Below are 22188 nucleotides of genomic sequence, written 5' to 3'. Positions count from 1 at the left end.
TGTTTAAGTACTGCGTGTTCAAGAAGTTTGCACACAGTCGAGGTTAAGGAAATGGGCCTGAAATCAGACACCTGTGATGTGCTACCACATTTGTGAATGGGAATTACTTTAGCAATTCTCCACTCTGCAGGAAGTGAGCACATCGTTAATAATTTTTTGAAGATGTGACACAGGTATTTAATGTTCCACTCCGCATATCTCTTAAGAAACATATCGGGTATGTTATCAGGTCCAATCGCTTTCTTTGTGTCAATGTTCAACAAAAGGTTTAACAGACCTGAATCTGTGATTTCGAGTGGCTTGATCGGATTTCGGTCATATGAGATTATATTCGGTTGTTTTCCATTGTCGATGTTGAACACTGGCTGAAAATTACAGTTGAAAGAATTTGCAGCGTTTCTGTTATCCTCACTGTCAGTGGCGGGGCTTTCATGGCGTTTTGGGTTCAGGTAACTCCAAAACTTCTGAGGTGTGCTTTTCAAGTAGTTAGGAATAGTCTTAGAAAACAGTTATTCTTAGCTGCCTTGATTTTCGATTTCATATCTTTTATAGATGCGTTAAGGGCGTGTTGTTTCGCGTACGTTGGCTTTAGCTTCAGGGTTTTACGTAGCCTTTTTACGTTTCGTTTAGCGTGGATTATTTCACGTGTTATCCACGGATTTGTTTTCTTTGCCTTTCTCGTTTTCACTGGTACATAATTTTGAAGACTGAAAAACACAATGTCCGTGTATTTTTTCCACAACGCATCTACATCTATGGAACTCTTTGTAGAAAGTTCTTCAAATGCGATGAATTCAAAGCTGAGGTAATCGATAATACTAACGTAATCAGCGTTTGAAAAATCGTAAATTGTGCTACTACTTTCAGCACCAGGGACATGGGTTTGTGAGCGGATGGTGCAATATGTTATTTCGTGATCTGATATAACTTCCAAAATTTGTAAATTTATGTTTTCAAGGGGAAAGTGATGACTGAGAAATGTCAGATCAAAAATATTTGATGCGTTTCCCTTAGTTCGCGTGGGCAGGGTAGCTATCTGATTTAGGTTAGAGTGCAACATCATGCAGCTTATTATTTCCGAGGATTCCAATCAATATCGAGTAGGTTGAAATCTCCCACTAAGATTAGCCGGCCACATGGCACATGACGTTGTGGGTAGTCATATAGTGAACGGGTGACGCTACAATCAGATGAGGGGCAGCGCTAAACACACCCCACCGTGACCGGGTGTTGGGCCAACATTAGTTTGCAGAAGATAGCTTCAGCATTTTCTACATCAGGAAGTCTTGAAAAAGAGATACCCTTTTTTATAAATATCGCAACACCCCCTCCACGTGTCTGTCTGTCTTTTCGCACTACTGAATAATTTGGCGGGGTCAATTCAACATCCGTGATATCATGTGTTAGCCATGTTTCTGTCACAGCAACGAAATCTGGCTCAAGGCTAATTAAGTCCGATTTTAGGGAATCTACTTTGTTAACAATACCGCGTGCATTTGAATTTATAAAGTTTATTTCACAGGTCGTCGCGAGCGTAGAGACTTCGCTTCGCCTTGCTGGGTTTTTTTTTTTTCGAACTGGGGATGCCCGACTGTCCCTTTAAAGGTACCACACTTTCTTGACACTCATCCCAGAAATACAACTCTTCATTTATTCTTAGTTTGTCATAAGTTAAAGAAACGCTGTCTCCAGCCTGCATTTTTGTTTTACCATAGTTCCAGAGTTTCCTTCTTATGTCCCGAATACGTGCTGAAAAATCTTCACTTATGAAATATGTAGTCCCTTTCAACCTGTGGCAGTTTTTAAATATTCTATTTTTGTCTCGAAAGTCGGCAAGTTTCAAGATTATCGGTCGCGAATTTCTGGCCGCAGGTTCCCTAAGTCTGTGAATTTTTTAGCAAGTGATTGGCTCCATTTTCAGAATTTTTTGCCGATTTTTTCTTTTAGAACTTCTTCAAGAGAATCGTCACTTTCTTTTTAATTTTCAGTTACACCGTAAATGATGATGTTTGACCTTCTGGAACAATTTTACAGATCGTCGATTTCAAGTTCGAGGGTAGATATAGTTTTCTGCAATCTAGCCAGGTCACTAACACAAGCCTCTATTTTGCCATCTAATGTCGTAAGCAATTCCAACAGCAATTGAATTGCGGGTAAACGTTCTTGCTTCATTTTCTTCAGGTCATCAGCAATCAGTTGTAGTTGCTTCGAAACAGTAGTGATATCGGGACCGGGGCTTGTTTCAATATCACCACATATTAACAGTAATGTTTTGTTAAAAGCAACATCAACACATTCACACAACAGCTCAACAAGCAGCCTTGGGCACGGCAGCACAACCAAAAACAAACACGCTATTTGACCGAAAACACTTCTCATACCGTTTTCTCATCTGCGTAAAGAAGATGAACAGATTAGGCGGATGCATTCTGGCGGTCCTGGCGTGCCCTTCAACTTTGTTCAAAATTTTCGACACCAAACGGAGAAACTTTTTCCACATTTTCAGCCCCCGGATCCACCTTATCAGCAACCAGCACCCTCACCTAGACCACCGTGTGACTATTTTGATATGCTTTCCCTTCACTTGTTCCTACTGATATGCCAGGGGCTACCAGTATTGTTTTAGGTGGAGACGGGGGGGGGTTAAGTTATTGTTTATGAAAGTTCCTGCTACCTTTGCACATGTGTTCATATATATACAACTATCCACAATGGAACAATTGCACTGACTTAGCGTCACACCCTATGTAGATACGGCAACGCATTATGCAATTGTGTTCCTCCACAAATATTCTTTGTATTATCTCAATAGCTACGTTTCCCAGAGGTTCAAGTTTGACATTTGAATTGGGCATGAGGCCAACTATTGGACACATGGTCACTGCAATCGCTGCACCGTGAGAAACTGGATCCCACGTTTTTGCCTCATTCCGTCAGTGAGTTCTCAAGATAGTATGTTTGTGTGTGCCGTAATTCACCATGCACACGATGGGTAAGCCGTCATTAGACACGTACAGTCGGGTGCGATATGAAGGTGATCGCGCGAGCGTCGACCAAGAGCGAGAACAGCGCCATGGCCCATAATTCTTTTTTCAGGAGAGGGAAGCAGTAGGCAAGCTTCCCTCACTCTTTTTGCTGTTGCTGAAGCTGCGGTCACTCCCATCCGAGGAAAGTGTTTTTTTTTATTTCTTTATTTCTTTACTGACTTCCGATAATATAAGGGGATGGTATTTCATGCAACGCATTGCTCGCTATTATCAGTAATAGGACGGCATGAAGGCTGCATCTAGCGTGTGCATTACGTTACTGCTGCCGTGGCAAACACTGCCCGTGATCACTACATAAGGTGCGGGCTCTCTTCAGTTTTAATTTGGCTTTTTGTTTCGCATAGTCGCGTATTTGACAAAAAAATGAAAGAAGGATTGTTTGAAACATGATTTATTTTTGGTTCACGGTCGTCGTGAAGTTCAAGCGACTCAGAGCATCGCGCTTTTCAGACGAGAGAGCGTGACTTATCTTATATCATCATAACAAAGAAACATCTGAAAATGAGATTTTTTTTTTTTGCAGACACTACAGAAATTATAATCCAATATTCTTTATTGGAGACGAAAAAACTCAGGGGTCTCTATAAACTCACTGTTACAGTACATTTAGTGCTTTACAACTCAATCAATACTTCGATACACCGCCCGAGCTCTCCTTCACGTCGTTTAGCCTTTTCGGGATAGAAGCAAACAGAGATTTCACCAAATCAGGGTCTTGTCTGAGAGCATTCCACTCCATCTCAACATGTTTCCACAAAGTGTCTGTGTCTTTGTTTGTCAAATTGGCGCGAGCCAATCGTGCCTTCATTAGTCCCCAAACATTCTCGATGATATTGAGGTCGGGGCCTTTAGGAGGCCAGCAGAGAAGCATTTAAATTTTCTTGCACTGTGGATGCATTGTGAACAGGGCAGCCATCGTGTTGGAAATAAAAGAATCCGTCAGGAAATGGTCCATTGATGGCGAAAGGTTGGAGAACATCGTCGATGATCTCATTGTAGACTTCGGCCGTAAGTCTTCCGAAGATGCGGAAGAGCGGACCCAGACCGGCATATGTTATTGCGCCCCAGACGTTGACCGATACACGCCCACTTGCACCGACACTGCAAATGTTTCCATGCTCGTACCTGCAATAAAAGCGATAAATCCGTTTTCTACGCACAAAATTCACAGCGTGGTAACTATGTAAAAACCATTTCGCTGAGCCACAAAAATGGCATAGTGGGTCAGAGAAAAACGTCAGTTACTTACTAGTCGAAATGGAGAAGTAGGCCGAACATGAAATGAGAGAGAAGGATAATCAATTGTAATTAATGGTAGCAGAGTGGATTGCAAGAAAAGGCAAGCACAGCGCAACACGACAGAAAATCAGTTCGACGGATGAGATTAAGAAGCTCGAGTGAATTACGGGACCATGGCCGGCAACAGAACAGGGTTATCCAGAGTAGTATGGGAGAGACCTTTGCTACAGTTAGGTTAGTCAGGGTGATGCTGCTGCGGATTATGACGATTATGAGTACGCTCCTAAACCTAAGAGCGGTGCCGAACCGCTGTCTGTGTGAAATGATACACAAGCAATATAAACCTAACCGGCTGCCACGGACTCTCCAAACACGAAGTTGCTGGTTCCAGCAAGAGATTGACGTCGATTCATCACTGAGGATGACCTGCTGCCAATCTTCAGCTCTCCAATGTTCGTGCTGACGCACGAAGTCCAAATGTTTCCTTGGATGTTCACTGGTCAAAAGCGGCTTTTCAGACCGGCAGCACGAAGTCTTCTTTGGATAGCCGAAAGACTGAGGGAAAGGCCAAGCTCTTCTTTACTTTTCTTTGTTGTCGAGAAAGTGTCTTTCACCAGGGCAGCTATTATCAAGGTATCTTCCTCCTTAGTTGTTTTTCTAGGCCTCCTTTGGTGTGGTGCATCTTCCAAGCGGTTTTCCTGGTAAAATGCTCGAAGAATGCGGTTGATTGTCTTCTGTGGCCGGTTCAACTTACGGGAAATCTCTCACTGGGACATAAACCTTCCCAAAAAATAATTTCACGGTGTTCCTCTAATGTAAGCCGTCGAGGCATTTTCTTGCGACATGTGGTCTGGGGTCACATCCAGCTTTGCAGCATTGACACCCCTGTGCGAAAACGTTTGGCACGATTCTAAGGCTGGTGAAGTCACTATTACGATGCGATGCTTATATTTTGCGCGACATAGCACGTCACTCAAATGAAGGTTGACAAGAGCTTTCCCACCAACGTTGTTGTCGTGCGGAAAGATAACAGCCTACCAAGCTACTTTTGATCGCAACGAATGGAACACTTAGAATAGAGAGAAAGGTGGGACGAGTTTGTCAACGGGGTGATTTCCGTAGCATAGAACAGCCAACTAGAGAGAGAAGAAAGCAAAATCTTAATTTTTAATCTTCCTAAACGTTCCGCTAGGGCCTCTGGATGCCTGGCCGGTCGACGCTCGCACGATGACCTTCAAATCGCACCCGACTGTACCTAAACAACACCACACTTTACAATATGTTTTATAAAATTTAAAATTTTCAATGAAATGAAGTTCAACGAACCTAAGTCCATATTATGTGAAAATAATATTTTAACCTGCCAAATACCAGAGCACTGAGCCTTTAGGCTTTCGATTTAGGTGACCATAGCCGATGACAACGGCAATCGCCGTGCTACAAAAGGGACCAACAACTGTCCGGAACATAAATAGGATGAATCCAGTAATGGAAAGACTGCCCGTCATGTTGACTCAAACCAACCCGGCCTGTTTCGTTAGAGGTACACTTATATTTTTATTTATTCATTTAAAATTTCGAAAAAATGACCCATGGTGCTTATGGCATCAAAAAAATGAACGATGTGATGTACCCACTACTTGACCGTTGATTGCGCGGTCGGCGAATTTTTACATTAGTATTGAAATATTACTTCTATTTTTATAGTTAAAGGTATTACTCTATAAAAATGCCCATACAGGTCTGTGTTAGTAGTACTCAATAAAGTAGGACTGCCTTTGCGTGACGTTAAGCAACTTTTCAGCGTGCTCTTGCAACCATGCACGCAATTTCCAACTTGGTAAGACTTTGGAGTGGCATATAGTATTGTTACCTGCACTTCATTTCGGAAATGACGCACTTGCTACGCGGCGCGGTCCTACATATGCGTAGTGACGTTTTCGATTACTTGGCTCGGTTTGTGTATCGAGAGTGTAACGACACTGGGACAAGCCATCCATAACTTTGGTGCAGGCAACCTTGGGTGTAGCGCACACAGCACAGTAACAATGCATGGGAAGTGTATTATGTCAATCTTCGCATTTTAACAGCATGATGTTTTCAAAAATAGTTGAAACGTTCAAAGTAAAGTCGTAAAGCATAGCTATGGGAACTTCTGCAAAAGCATAACGACGACCGACAGTCTTCAGAATATTCTATTAAAGATGATGGCACCGCAATCGGTTCTCAGCGTTGCCGGAGAATGGGTGCATCCGTGCTTACAGTCTTTCAGATTGAGAAAATACGTCTCGTGAAATGACTATGAGCTTTTGGGATTTTTAACTACTGCACCTACAAGCAATAAAAAGTGTGTGCTTTCCTTCGCGCCGTAAAAAAACAAGTAGAGAAAAATCACTTGTCGGTTCTTTTAAATCATCTATGAAGCAAATATCTGTTTGGAAATGTTCACAGCTATGATTTCGTGTCTCTTCCTGCTCAGCTTCAATGTTTTCAAAGATCCTTCAAAAAACAACGTTTAGCGCTAATCCGCCATATCTGTTTATTGCTGTGCGAGTCATGTAGTTTTTCGTCCAGCTCCATAGTTATATTTTCTCTTCAGGGAGGGCATTCAAAGCCACGATTGTTTCTACAATCTTAATATTCTTCAACATAACAGTACTATGTGCATATTCATGCAAAGTCAAAGAGTTAGAATACGTATGTACAACGTATTGTAATATGTTCGCATGCAAAGAATAATTTCTTCTGCGTACTTGCCGTCGTTACTTTTTCATGATAGAACACTGACTGGTGTGTATATTCCTACACCTAGAACCCAACGTCCTTCTCCTCGGCCACCACCAGCTTACCAGCCCCCACCACCGCCTGTGGCCATACCACCGTAAGATGTTATTGCTTTCAGGCAAAAAAAAAATTTTACACATGATTATATCACCCCCACTAACTGTTCAATCCTATTTCAAACCATTCTTTCTTTCCTGAAGCCCTCCTTCCGGACCACCACCTCCTTTCGCTAGACCACCGTAAATAGCGATTACCTACCTTGATTTTATAGAAAAGATTCGGGCACGGTCAACGCACTAAGAACACACACGAAATGCGCGCTAACAAAAATCACCCCTTGTTGTCGGGTCATACACATTTCCACTGTTTGGTCGCTATCTTCGCTTATGCAATGACTTTCTTTGATGGGAATGATTAGTTCATTCTAACTTCGGCTCCCCAATTGTCCGAACCGACAGCCATAGCACCCATTGCCAGATACTACACTTTTGTCTCAGACAAAACGGTTATCGTCTTTGAAAAGAAACATGGTAGCAGAGTTTAATTTCATATTGAAAGAAGAAGACCTTCTTCGTGAACAAGCCATGTGTTCATGCATTCTATGTGATTCAAAATGATGAATTCACTTTTTAATACTAACTCAGCCGCAATTTCTACTTCTGAAGCAATCAGTGGCCCAAATTTGAGGCCAGCATGGCAGTGGTTGTTCTGAATTGTGCGTATATTCAATAACGTTTTTATTTATCTTTCTCTAAAAAAATTACACCATCCACTGCTCAAGGGAACCATTTGTAGATGCGAAGCAGCGGGTGCTAACGCTTACACTGGCAGCAACGATGACGCTGGCACTCTTCGTGGCGTTGCGCAGAAAAGAAACCTGGAGAGGCGCGCAGTGATCGACCAATGTTTTCTACTGAAATATTCCAATCGCTGGTAATGGGAAATGAGAGACTGAAGACTCCCATTGAACACACAGACCCGCATTCTGCTTTTAGATAACGCGCACGCTACGAATTGTTATTGTTCAACAATGCACAGAAGAAATCACTCACTGGCACTCCCTTGGGGGTCAAGATGAAGTGCCTAAATGTACGGCATGACCAGTGAACGGTTGTGCAGCGCAAGTAGCCGTTTTTTTTTAATCAAGAAACTCGCTAGCAGACGCTGCCTGGCTCGGCGTTGCGAGGCGAAAGAGTTGGGGAGGGTAGGAGAGAGGGAGAGAGGACGAGCATGCGCAATGAGGGGGCAAACGCCGTAGTGAGGAATGCCTATAAGAGGGAGATAGGAGCAAGCGTACGTTAGCAGACACTTCCTGCGTCAGCCCTGCGACGCGAGAGAGGGGGAGCTAGGAGAGGAGAGAAACGGGGAGTGGATGCGCATGCGCAATAAGGGTAGTCACGCCTCACACCGGATTGAGCTCCACCCTAAGCTGCTTTGCATCTGAAATCGTTAAGTCGCGTGATACGAACTTGTCGGCACCACAGTCCTTAGCACCCTTCGCGGTTTTGACACCAAATATTCGGCATCTTTATGTGCTAATGACTAGAAGAATCAGTACATTGATCAGACATTCACCCACTTGATGTTTCGCAGAGAAATTGTTAATGCAAAAGGTGATAATGGCACTGCATAGACAGAGGCACTTAGATATGTAGTAAGCCTGACGGCGACATTCTTTTTTTCTCATGTGTCTTTATTATTACTGTAGGCTTACTCCTGGCACATATGAATGCTCACGTCACTCCTTATAGTTTTAGAAATTAGCTACGCAGCAAACATTTCTTGCTTAGTAGGTTGGCAACAGTGGGCTTGAAGCTTTTTGCTGTTTTTATCAGGGTTATTAAGGGTTAACTATTATGGCAGAGCTATCTAAACACCTTAATCTTACTTTGTTTTAACTGTTGCTTTTAACAGTACGTGGTTGTATTTCCTCGCCTATAGCGGGCAGCTGAAAACTAGTTTGGCTGAACTGCTGCGATTTGCAACAAAATTACGCACTTTACATAGACAGCCACAATCAGCCTTCAAATTATCTTGAGAACTTGCTTCACCAGCTCATTGTGTACACAGAATGACCAAAACCGTTGCCGGGATCCTACATCAATGACGGTGGTTGCCTGGACCTTCCCGGCCACCCTACACACACATGCGAAGCTAGGCAACATATGTTGGCAAACAACAATAAATATATTTTCTCAAGTTTTAAAGCACACTTCTTTTAATAGCGTGTTACACTGCGGTAGCCAGATTCCCCTCTTGCATAGTCACATAGCCGCTTGCACTAATAACGTTACTATATTTTTTTCATCAGTCGTACAAAATATACCAGCCCCCAGCGCCACCTGTCTCAAGACCACCGTAAGGTGTTATGGCTTTAACTAAAAAACTTCCTCTGCATGAATGTATCTCTCACACTAACTATCCCATCGTATTTCAAACAACCTTTTCTTTCCTGAAGACCTCCTCAAAAACCACCACGTTTCACCAGACCACCGTAGGTAGTGATTACCTACCTTAAATTCATTTATATAAAAGGTTCCTAACACAACCCCTGCACTAAAAAGTGCACACGAAATCTGTGCAACTACAGATGACCCCTTACGTTCATGAAAGACTGGTTTCACACTGTTTCATTGCTATTTCTAGTGGGGTGGGTGAGTTCAGCCCAGATTTCTCGTTCCTGAACATCCGAACCAATGGCACTATCAGTTTTTCAGTTACTGCGCACCAACATTCACATACACTACTTCGGTGAAGCAAGAATTAGCCGCCGTTTGTATAGGTAAAGAGAATTGCACAGTTTCACTTTATATTGGGAGGGGATTATCTTTTTTTTTTTTTTGTCGGTGTGGCCGTGCCTTTTGAACGTCTAGGCTGCGCCATTTTGCTTATGCATTCTCTGTTTAAGTGCTGACTGAGCCACAGCATTTAGCTCTGAGTATTCAACGACGTCAGTTTTACGCGATGATGGTAGAGGTTATGTTCTGTGTAAACTATTGTGCGTCTGTTCAATAATTAGACTGAACTGTTTTTCAAGAAGTGCTACTATGCAGCTACTTAATCTTACCTATGTCACTAAGATGTAACACGAACGCTGACTCGTGTTACGACGCATGCGCAGTGGCAGCGACCGCACCGCAAAGGCTTGCGGTGCGCTAGTCTTAAACTCCCTATTATAGCAGAAACACCGCAGAAAGCAGCCCAAGTGCTCATAAAAGAATGTATGCACTTTTGCGCGTACTACAAAACATGGCGGATGTTGCAAGGCCAGTTGTCGAAATATGGAACTCTACGTTTTCAATAATGCCCAATATGATTTTAAGCTTGTGATGGCCCACAAAATAACCTTTAGCAGTATGCATTCAATGACGTTATATTTTCCTCATCTGCCGAAAATTCAACGTCGTTTAAGTTTATTTATTGCAAATAACAAGCCTTTTTTAGCTGCCAATCAAGCTATTTGGCTGATCGACTTCAAAAATTATCTGCTTATTCGTTAGGTTTAGTCTTTGGAAATTATTCTGAATACCAGGTAACTATAGCTCATTGTTCAGGAGATGACAGCAAGTTAGATGGGCCGATGAGACTAAGAAGTTTGCGGGTATAAAGCGGCAGCAGCAAGGACAGTACCGAGTGAATCGGCAAAACATGCGAGAGGCCTTTGCCTTGCAGGGGGTGTAGTCAGTATGATGATGATGATGATGATGATGATGATGATGATGATGATGATGATGATAGATCATGTCCCCATTTTCACCTAATTCTTCTAGTTTCGCTTTGAAATTCTTCTTTACCACCTAATTTTTCTAGTTCACGTAAATCTCTCTATTTTTTGTTCTTAGAAGCTATCATGCAAATTCCCTCTTTAGTTTCTATTGGTTCATTTGCGGTTTAGGCAACAATTAGAATTCCTAAAAGAAGATGCTGTGTTTCTTCAGAAAATCTACTTCATGTTAGGTTAAGATTATCTAAATTAGAAAAATTTTCTTGTTGGATGGTGAACTTCCATATACACTTCAGTATTACACAGTATTCGAGTATTAGATAATACAAGTATGAGATGAATTTGGAATGTAGTACCAAATTCTGCTATTTAGTAGACCAAGAAGAAACAATTTCGATAGAATAAAGCGAGACTTACCATTGGCGTAACCTAACCTTCATGATCACCCAACCAACATTTTGCAGGTCACAATTTCCCTCGCCGCCACCCCCACCTTCATTCCCTTCTCCCCCTCCTGTGGCCAGACCCCCGTAAGTATAGTCAGAACCCTGCACTCTCTCTACTTTTAGGAGTGTCCATAATACGCCAGCCATGAACACAGAATAAATTTACCTTACAGACCCCCACCACCTCCTCCACGAAGGCCCCCTCCTGGGCCTCCTCCTGTGGCGAGACCTCCGTAAGACTTTCAAGAACGCCCATTTTTTTAGCTTCATTGAACCCTTTTTGACATATAAAAATAAAATCTTCATTTCTATGTTTTCAGACCCCCAGGCCCACCTTATCAGCCACCTACACCCTCGCCTAGGCCACCGTATGAGTATATCTTGATATTTATATACTGTAGTCTACACAAAGGGGCCAGTTCTAAAGGGGCAAATTTGACGATTATATTGGGCATGCGGTAACTGCTGAAAACATGGGCGGTGCTAGGTTGGGCCACGTGATCCCACCTCCTCTTGCAAAAGAAAGCGGACAGCAGCTTATGACGTTCCTGCGAAGCTTTCTTAGCTGGCCGTGTGTCGGCGTGGGCGTTCACTGCACACAGGAATTCAATTTATTTGCAACTGGTTACCATGCTGACCAGCCAATAAAAGCTGGAATCACAAGCTGAAGCCTACGTGATAACCTGGCCACGCTATCGCGTACCGTGCACCTCCTCTGGCTATTCCAAACTCGCCGCCTGGGCTACGAGGAGGTCCGTCTAACACTAAAAAAACTTACACACATAGAAATACCTATCAATTAGAATTGACAAAAACCTTCGCGCGTAGCTCAATTTGTAGAGAATTGTGCTCGTAATTCAGATTTTGTAGGCTAAGACAGGCCTGATGGAAAGGTTGATCATTCGTTCCCTTGAATAGTGACTTTAAAATTACATTTAAAAAGCAAGTGTAGTGTCATGAATGCTTTGCCTAGCATTATTGTCAGATCTGTTCAATTTGTTGTGTCAAACTGCTGAACACGAGACAAGCATAGGTGGCGCCAGCTCTGTGCCTTTTGTGTGTTTTCTCCTGCCATATGTCGGACGTGCTGCCCCTTAGTTTGGCTGCTATATTACTCACCAACAAAATACTATGTATGCTGTGTGCAGCAAGCTTTCGGAGCAGAGAGTTACTACTGGTACCTAATGCGAGGACAATAAATTATTATGGTACAATAAAACGTCACCTGTGATTTGCGTAGCATATGGCGTGTAGACTTCCAACCTTCACAGTGGCCTAATATTTTGCAGAACGCTATTTCCCTCACCACGACCTCCACCTCCATTTCCTCCTCCACCTCCTGTGGCCAGACCACCGTAAGAAACGCCTAAACCCTGCACTGAACTTATATCAGCTATACTTTATCAGCCATGAGTCCGCATGAAATTTTCCTTACAGACTCCCACCATCCCCTCCAAGAAGACCCCCTCCTGGGCCACCTCCATCGGCGAGACCCTCGTAAGATTACTTTACGTCCATTCCTCCTGTGCTCTTCGAATGTTTAAAAAAAGCTAAAATAAGCAACATTATTTCCACACTTTCAGCCTCCCAGGTCCACCTTATCAACCACCAACACCTTCTCCTAGACCACCGTAGGTGTATATTTTGATATTTCTCTACATTCGTTCATACCGATGTGCCGTCATGCTTCTCAATATATTGACTTCCAATTTTATGGGCAGTCTGCTTTTCCCGATAAATGATCTCTACAGCTGCGTATTTGTCTATGCTATCATGTCCACTGTATCAACTAACTAATCAATACAAATTATGAAAAAAATGAAAACCAGTTTCATCAAGTTCTAAAATCAAAATTGTACGAACTGCGGAGCATTGATTCGGCAGTGTTTCTTCGTGGTTTTGTGTGTGTGTGTGTGTGTGTGTGTGTGTGTGTGTGTGTGTGTGTGTGTGTGTGTGTGTGTGTGTGTGTGTGTGTGTGTGTGTGTGTGTTTATCTGCTATTTTTTGTTCAATCGTAATCTTTTTATCAATATTTGCTCTCTTCTGTTATTTACATGTCGTTATGCGATAATCCATATCAATTTCTGCTCATTTCTTGTGACTTCTTTATTTATTTCGCAATGACCTATCTTCTGCTATATGGTAGCGTTGCTACCGTTTGCTCCTCCAAACGCGGTACATGCAACTCCCGCCACTAGCGTTTCGTCTCTGCCGCTGTGTTCTATAGATCTTTGTATAACCACCGACACTGGTGTTCCGCTGGCTCAGACTGAAGAAGTAGTCTTTTGGCGACGCTGGCAAGCATGCGGTCGCGTTACAGGCGAGCAGCCTGCTGGACTTATGTATAGAAAGCTAGGGACCTGCGCTATAGCAACGCGAGACATAATTCGACCACAGCGTGGTTCCTTAAAATGCTTCTCGGTTTAAAAGTTCAGAACTAATCATGGGTATCATGTACCAGACCTCCTGATAAAACGATTGAGATCTAGTTGAAGTATGCTTACGAGTGTATACAGTGTTGCCATTGAGCGCGGTAGCCCAAGGTCCATAGTGGATCCAAACTCGGTCGCCCAATAAAGTTTTCCCTTCTTCCCTTGTTATTCAACTCAGGTATGCTAGAAAGTAATACCTCGTGCCGTCTTGAGTGTGAATCAATGAACGGGCCTTCCGTAAGCGCATGGATGAATTACCAGAATGAGGCTATTTGCGCCGAGATGTATCGCCTGTCAAAGCAACGGGGTATTCCGTTACACTTGAGTCGCGGTAGTACGATAGCATCACTTCCTGCTAGCGACGTGTTAACATTTACCATAGCCCTGTATACAAGGTGCGCATTCATGCAGAACCATAAAGTGAAAATGCCTATGAACAAAATAGGCTGAGTTGGCCGCAATTAACGTACGATAACTACTGTGAGAGTGCTGTAGTTTCTTTTGTTAGAGTACTGACTACTGTTCACATTCACATACTTAGACCTCAACGGCCTTCCCCTCGGCCACCACCTGCATACCAGCCCCCACCACCACCTGTAGCCAGACCACTGTAAGACCTTATGCATCTCGCGAAACTAGTATGCATGCACATAATCACGTTGCCTACAATAATTGTACAATACTAATATAAACTACCTCTTCTTTTGTCAAGACCTCCACAAGCACCACCACCTCTCCCGAGACCACCGTAAGTAACAATTACTTACTGTGATTTCATGTAAAGTGGAACATAGCCCACACACTAAGATTGTACATGAGGTGGTCTCTTAGAAATCACCCATTACTGCATTCATAACCATTTGACTCAGTTCTGTGGCATTTTTGGATCTTTCTTGACGAAGTTCTCTCAAAGAAAACCGAATGGTTATGCCAATTGAAGCACCCCAGTTGTGCGAACCAACTGCACTGACGCCTCAAATATTTGATACACCACTCCCCTCTACCACGAGTTAGTCAGTATAAGGAGTTGTCATGGTACAAGGTGGAAAAGGCGTCATCTTTTGTTGTCGTTAGATATGTATTCTTTGAGGCGTATGGGCTTATACATTCGCTCTTTGAATCAAAGTTCAACCACATTTTTTTTTTGTTCTTTGATATTAGGGAAGAAAATTTTGGCGAGTATCTTAAGCATAATGGAGATTATCGCACATGTTTCGTCTGAGCTTGCTAGGTAGCCATCATTATTTAGTAAACCTAGCTATGTATACTACTATTTTTATTGGATCAGTGTTTATTCAGGTATTTTTAAATACTAGCCCCACTGGGATAATCCTATAGTGAACCGTACGTATGCGTAGAACAATTATTCGCATGCTTTTGCAAAGGTTAATTGCGTTACTGAAGCTTATAAATTGTCAATACCAATGACAGCAGTGCATTCTTCGAGAATAAAGGTGCAGCATTCATTCACATGACTTTTTCAGCTCCTAGTTTTATCGGGTTTTAGCGCAGATGTCCTCCTTGTTGACTTGGCACTTTAGCCATGCAACACTTAGTTCACATCCCAATACATTTCTGACTTATTTCCTAAAGTTTGGAGGTGTCTCGGATCATACCATGTCCAGCGAAATGGCGTAAAATTTTTCATCTTGCACTGTTTTAACAAGATCTTTTAACAAGATTTTATTTGCTTTTATATTGTAGAATATTATCTTTAGAACCTTTGTTTATGCAGCATGTTGATATCGTTAAAAACAATATTCATGGAATCTCCAAACAAGTCACTGTTATGTTTTTTTCCCAACCACACTGAACACTAACTTCCAGCTGCGCCTTTCATATAAGTTAGCTTCGAAGAATACACTTACTTTGATAACCGTCAAGGACACTTGTAATATTCGGATAGCCGATAGTAAAGGCCATAACCATTTTATTCCGTTGCACTTAGTACATGCTTGAAAGCTTTGCATACAATTTGACCAATATTTTCAGAACACAAGTTCCTGCACCTCGACCACCACCATCGTTTCCTCCTCCTCCTCCTCCTCCCGTGGCCAGACCTCCGTAAGAAACAAACTAATTCACCATTCACCGCTGTAAAAGATTACTTATTTTATGCACGAATCGGGATTGCTTCCTTGCAGACCACCACCACCACCTCCTCCATCCAGACCCCCTCCAGTTGCGAGACCACCGTAAGACTTCCGTACTGTTTTGGGGATATTTAGTTGGAAACTGCCCAGCCAGGGTTTGCAGCAAAATCATCATTTGCACATTTTCAGCCCTCCTGGTCCTCCATATAAGCCACCAGCACCTACACCAAGACCACCGTACGATAACATTTGAATAATATATTATGCCTCATTTTGCTTGAAACTTTCATTTATTTTTTAATCTTCTGATACTCCACAATATTCTGCTCTGTGGCTAATCACAGAGGTTCAGAAAGAGAGCCGCTGGGTCCCGTCGTGATCTGTCACCGTCTGTGTACCTATTTGCGCTACCATTCTGAGTCATTGTTGAGGCTCTACTTTCTTATGGTGACCCGGGGCAATAATTAGGAGGAGAAATCTTTTCAACGATTCAACGGGAACATATTGCTGCACGATGTGTTGTAGGCTTCGTCCGACGCAGAGCTTAAATTTTCTCTACATGTAAGGCAGTTCACCTTTTATGATGCATGGTGCTTATTGGAGCAGAAATTCACCTTTAGGAGTGAGTATATAGCGAACTATTTTCTCATTTTCACATTATTATCCTTTTCTTTAAGGGGGCATGTAAGCATTGTGCAGCGCTTCTTGACAGCAAATTTTAAACAGCTATAATTTATCTGTGTTACAAATGTAGCAAGAAGTCGAGGGACACCTCATTCTGCAAAGTGTTGTTGTATTGTGGATTCGAGCACCAAGGTGTCTGTCTACTGTGGCAATAAGTCCGCTTCTGTTTATTTATTGTGTAAATTTTGCTCGTATGCAAATGGCCCATCACTCAATCTTGTCAGTAGTACTCGCGGTGATGCATTATGAAATGCTTCTTTCAGATGTTACAACAACGATGCTGTTTCTGCAGTGAAAACGCTCCACGTTCCGTTATTTTGCAGCAGCAGGGGTAGCTGCAGTGCACGTAGCGGCAAGAAAATATTACCAGGTGGATGCGATGATGATGAAAGCATCTTTCAAACCAAAATAGGTTCTGCTCTTTTTTGGGAACTCCTACCCAGCAAACGTTAACTCTACTACACTTATAGGAAACATCACATTCATTGCTTTTCGCCTATCTAGTCATTAAGGGGCACCTAGAGTCTTCTACACATGGGTCGTCAAAGATTTTATTTTTGGCTATGCTGCTGCAATAAGTTCCCCAATGTACAGTGCCGTACACTCCTAGAGTGAACACGGCTCAGCGTGGCTGCTCTCCGTGGAGCGCCACTGCAGCCGGCGCAACAGCGCATTGAAGTTTAGTGACGCATGCGCACAGTGATCTACTGGTAGTCTGTCGAGCGCTGCAACATCGTCTGCTAAGCATGTCAGCTCGCCGCTCCGTAGTTGCCGTCATGGCCATGGCACCGCTCTTTCTTCGCTGTGGTGCAGGCGGAGTGGCGCACTCGGGTGCACCTGCACCGCTTTGATCGAATGCGCTGCCGCGCCGTGTCTTTCATTTCTGCGAGTATATTAACGCGATAGCGTTAGAGAGCTCGTGTCACAGGAATTCCGCCGTCGGCACCATTGGTTGTGATAAAAAAATCGTCTGTTAGCGAAAAATTGAGAAAGAAGCAAATAAAATAAAGAATATAACTTCAAATTCCATTGAAGATGAAACCCAGGCCATTCGCGTGGCAAGGAGGTGTCCCACCTCGAAGCTACGACGTTACTTGCAGCTGCTATGGGGGGAAAACACTACATAAATGCCTTGTAGTGGAAGGAGTCTCCTTAACGCATTTTGCTCGACAGGTGTCACGACGAACCTATTCGGCGATTTGTAGACGCATTTTGGAGGCCATCAAACTACGTGGAAAAAGGCCGCAATAGTGCACCCTTCGCTGCTAGAAACACACAGGAACTTTTAAACAGCTCTAAAAATGGGCAACCATGTCCATCTAGCGGAAAACATATCATGCCTTTCGAGAGGCGTTTATCAAGCAAACGGCAAATGCTAGATGATGTGCTGCCATCTGTGAGGCATTCTGAGGCGCTTTGTGGCCTCCAAGATGGCAAGCGCGCGGCGTGTATCTTGGAGGCCATGCGACTCTTGCTTTAGATCAAAAACCTGCATGTACCATTCGCGCGTGCACGAGTGCGCGTGTGTGTGTCTGTGTGCCATCTGTGAGACATTGTGAAAAACGTGTCTCGGCTACAGCAGGGTGCCGTTCTAGCAGAGGGAAGTGGCTACATTGCACAGTCACTGCATTACTACAGATATTTCCAATAATTAACTAACCAATGATTTTTCTCGTTTCTCTTCAAGAACATTAGTTCGATAACAAAAGTTAATGTCATAATTCTGTCATTCTTCAAGATAACTGTGCAAGGTGCACACTCATGCAGAGCAATAGTGTAGGAATTAGTAGGAACTATACTGTGTCATATACTCGTGTGCAACGAATTACTACTGCTGCGAAATTGTTGTACTTATGCATTGACTACCACATACTGAATTATTTTCACACTCACATACCCAGACCCACACGTCCTTCTCCACGACCCCCACCTGCATACCAGCCCCCTGCACCACCTGTGACCAGACCACCGTAAGACATTATGGCTTTTAGAACAAAAATCTAGACAGATGGTTATTCTCACTACATTAACTATTCAATCCTATTTTAAACCATCTGTTTTTTCCTGAAGGCCTCCTCCCGGACCAACACCCTTCCCCAGACCACCGTAAGTAACTAACTGTTACTATGTCTGTCGGTAATGGACATAGTCCACATACTAAGATTGATTGATTGATTGATATGAGGGGTTTAACGTTCCAAAACCACCATATGATTATGAGAGACGCCGTAGTGGAGGGCTCCGGAAATTTCGACCACCTGGAGTTCTTTCATCATCATCATCAGGCTGACCACGTCCACTGCAGAACAAAGGCCTTTCCCATGTTCCGCCAGTTAACCCGGTCCTGTGCTTGCTGCTGCCAGTTTATACCCGCAAACTTCTTAATCTCATCTGCCCACCTAACCTTCTGTCTCCCCCTAACCCGCTTGCCTTCTCTTGGAATCCAGTTAGTTACCCTTAACGACCAGCGGTTATCCTGTCTACGCGCTACATGCCCAGCCCATGTCCATTTCTTCTTCTTGATTTCAGCTATGATATCCTTAACCCCCGTTTGTTCCCTAATCCACTCTGCTCTCTTCTTGTCTCTTAAGGTTACACCTACCATTTTTCTTTCCATTGCTCGCTGCGTCGTCCTCAATTTAAGCTGAACCCTCTTTGTAAGTCTCCAGTTTTATGCTCCGTAGCTAAGTACCGGCAAGATAGAGCTGTTATATACCTTCCCCTTGAGGGATAGTGGCAATCTACCTGTCATAATTTGAGAGTGCTTGCCAAATGTGCTCCAACCCATTCTTATTCTTCTAGTTACTTCAATCTCGTGGTTCGGCTCCGCGGTTATTACCTGCCCTAAGTAGACATAGTCTTTTACAACTTGAAGTGCACTATTGCCTATTTCGAAGCGCTGCTCTTTTCCGAGGTTGTCATACATTACTTTCGTTTTCTGCAGATTCATTTTAAGACCCATCTTTCTTTAACGTGCACCCAAATCTGAGCACATGGGCCTACAACATTTCCGCCTCCATCGGAAATGCAGCCGCCGCAGCCGGGATTCGAACCCGCGACCTGCCGTTCAGCAGCCGAGTACCTTAGCCACTAGACCACCGCGGCGGGGCAATCCACATACAAAGAGTCCACACAGTTTAGCTCTTACAAAACACCTCTTATGCCAGTGTTATGTCTAATTTACTGACTTCTGCCAGTATCTTGACTTTCTGTCGACAATCTTTTCTAATCAGAACCACAAGCGTATCCCAGATTCAGCACTCCGAAATTTTCAACCAATGGCATAACACCATCTTCGCCCTTTTTGCCAATTTTATCATACAGAAATCATGACCATCATGAATACGAAACCTAAGTATGCATTAACAAATTTACAGATCATTTTGAGATAAAACAGAGAAATGAGCTTCGTCACTCGTTTTCATCTGATAAGTGCGTGTAACATGTGGCATTTGGCCGTAACTGTTTTCTTATTGAATACGTACTCAGCCGATATATTTAGTTCTAGACATTTAGCAAGAACATTTAGAAATTACGGCGTTATTTATATATTTTACTATTCATCAATTGAACAATTACTATGTTGTTTGTTACAAAAGTATTTGCATTTAGGTATTTCAAATACTTGAGACAGCTCAAATGAGTGCTCCTGCATGCGACATGTCGTAACACACCTTCCAAGAGTTTTATCTTTTTCTTAAATAGCGCGGATAGTACAAGTAAGAACAGCAGTGCTCTCGTTCAGATTAAACAGGTAAAATAAATTCACACACTTAGTGCTTCGTACATAATTTATTAACATGAACGGTGATGACACTAGTGTATAATTCAAGCAGTTATCTCTAATTCGGGTGTGATGCATTAAATCTTTCATAGAATGGTTCTTACTGAGTTTCCATTCTCGGCCCGTCATGGCCCAGAGGTTCCTTCAGATCGATTAACCAGTTGCTTATGTCGCAAATATTTTGTGTTTAACAGCGTTACAGCGTTTCTTTTTCAAGCTTCGCGGTTTGCCTTGCAATATTACGTTAGGATACGGTATAAATATTCAAAATAGTATTAGCATCTTCCTCAGAGACAATGTTTACAAGCTTTCACTATAAAAAGACTGCATATCCTGTTATTGCAGAATGGCATGTCATCGGCTGTTATTTATAAAGACAGCATGATCATCGTCACAAGTATTGTGATAATGATAGAGGCCGTAAAAGTTTTCTTGGTGTGTTCTTGCTTGCCGACCTAAACACTAATCCAATAGTTATATCCCAATAATTCAATACTAAACAAGCAGCAGCCAGCTTACCGTTATCACTGGTAGGCACACTTATTCTAACGTTCGTTTGGACGACATTAAAGGAGCTAGTCAGCCTGCTGCTTGCACTATGTGCTTGCTCGCACTCTTTATGCACAATTCACCAATAACCTGCAGGCCACAAGGTCCTCCCCTGCGACCACCGCCATCGTTTCCTCCTCCACCTCCCGTGGCTAGACCTCCGTAAGGAACGAGAATGCGTTACTATATTTCACTATTCAACAATATAATACCTCATGCATGAAGCAGCAATAATACTTCTTTACAGATCAGCACCACCTCCTCCTTCCAGACCTCCTCCAGTAGCGAGACCACCGTAAGACTTTCCTGGCGTCTCTTGACTGCTTAGCTGAAACGTCTCAGCCAACGTTTGCAGCAATATCATTTGCACATTTTCAGCCCCCCTGGTACACCATTCCAGCCACCAGCACCTGCGCCGAGACCACCGTATGAAAACATTTTAATACCATTACTATGTCTTATTCTTTTGTAATTTTCATTTTTAGCCTTTCGCCGCCCCAGTGCCGTCTTGGCAGGTTCTACCCTAATTTTACCTGATAAAGACAACTCTGCTCTCGCAATGTGTCGAGAGTTGCGTGGCGATTGAGGTCGTCCCAACTTCACTCTGAGAATTGATTCCATTGTGCACGAATTCATTTGTTTTCGTTCAGACATCAGAGCCTTTATTGTCCCCTTCGCCTTCCACACCGATGTATTCATAAAGCTGTGGTAGGCATAACCTAAATGGGAAGGTCGATAAGGTTGAAGGGGCCGACAGCTTACAGAATGAGGGATTAGACCATAGCTGAAATCGAAAGTCAGTTAATTATTGGGGCAGTTTCCAGCGCCCTTTTAGCGATTTGCTTAGGCATGTATATTTAGGTTGTAATTAAAGGTCGCAAGAAGCCCATATGTCGTGCAGTTTGGCGTAAAGGGCTTCATGCTTCACAGTTTTTATTTTTATTTCAAGGTACCTTACCGGTCCCATGAGGGCCATGGAGTAAGGAGAGTAATGCACAAAACTCATCAGCATATACATATCAAATTGCAAAAATACAAAAGAAAAGGCCAACTGCCGAATATTAAGTTTATTAAAAAGCATTACAGTTCAAAAGGTAAAAAAGATGCACGTATGGGAACAGAAAACCAAATGAAGCCTCTTCGTTTGCTGTGCATAGCCTGATGCTTTTACGAGCACCACAATCAGTGCTAGAAATCAGAGTATGTAGATTGTTATCCATCCCCGCTCTATTTCGATGCTTACGAGAGGGAAGTAGTTGAGACTCAGAAGTGGCGCTGCCTTCAGAACAAGTGAACATATCTAGCTGTGGCGCATGCGTTGGGATTGCAGGCACATGTAGTGCACTGCAGCGGAGAAACGCCAAGCGCTGTCACGTTCACCTCTGACCGCTTGCAGCATAAATTACG

The 22188-nt window shown here is 43.0% G+C and overlaps 1 protein-coding gene across 50 annotated transcripts in view; it reads left to right on the top strand.

The window, feature by feature from the left end:
* The window catches only part of LOC119161759 (uncharacterized), a 230137-nt gene that overhangs the window by 85477 nt on the left and 122472 nt on the right, over positions 1-22188 (top strand). For 45 of the 50 annotated variants that reach the window (XM_075880833.1, XM_075880818.1, XM_075880812.1 and 42 more), the window contains 17 exons: positions 7099-7167; positions 11259-11324; positions 11414-11473; positions 11561-11608; positions 12530-12595; positions 12678-12737; positions 12824-12871; positions 14213-14281; positions 14384-14419; positions 15664-15735; positions 15816-15866; positions 15954-16001; positions 18350-18418; positions 18519-18554; positions 20878-20943; positions 21029-21076; positions 21160-21207. In XM_075880833.1, coding sequence (XP_075736948.1) covers positions 7099-7167; positions 11259-11324; positions 11414-11473; positions 11561-11608; positions 12530-12595; positions 12678-12737; positions 12824-12871; positions 14213-14281; positions 14384-14419; positions 15664-15735; positions 15816-15866; positions 15954-16001; positions 18350-18418; positions 18519-18554; positions 20878-20943; positions 21029-21076; positions 21160-21207 — 960 coding nt within the window. The remainder of the gene's footprint in view (positions 1-7098; positions 7168-11258; positions 11325-11413; positions 11474-11560; positions 11609-12529; positions 12596-12677; positions 12738-12823; positions 12872-14212; positions 14282-14383; positions 14420-15663; positions 15736-15815; positions 15867-15953; positions 16002-18349; positions 18419-18518; positions 18555-20877; positions 20944-21028; positions 21077-21159; positions 21208-22188) is intronic. The other 5 variants (XM_075880848.1, XM_075880840.1, XM_075880820.1 and 2 more) reach the window with 3 other exon arrangements.

Source organism: Rhipicephalus microplus, chromosome X (assembly GCF_043290135.1).
Source record: "Rhipicephalus microplus isolate Deutch F79 chromosome X, USDA_Rmic, whole genome shotgun sequence".
NCBI classification, from domain to species: Eukaryota; Metazoa; Arthropoda; class Arachnida; order Ixodida; family Ixodidae; genus Rhipicephalus; species Rhipicephalus microplus.
Note: the sequence above shows the minus strand (reverse complement) of the source record. Positions and strands in the feature narration are given on the sequence as shown.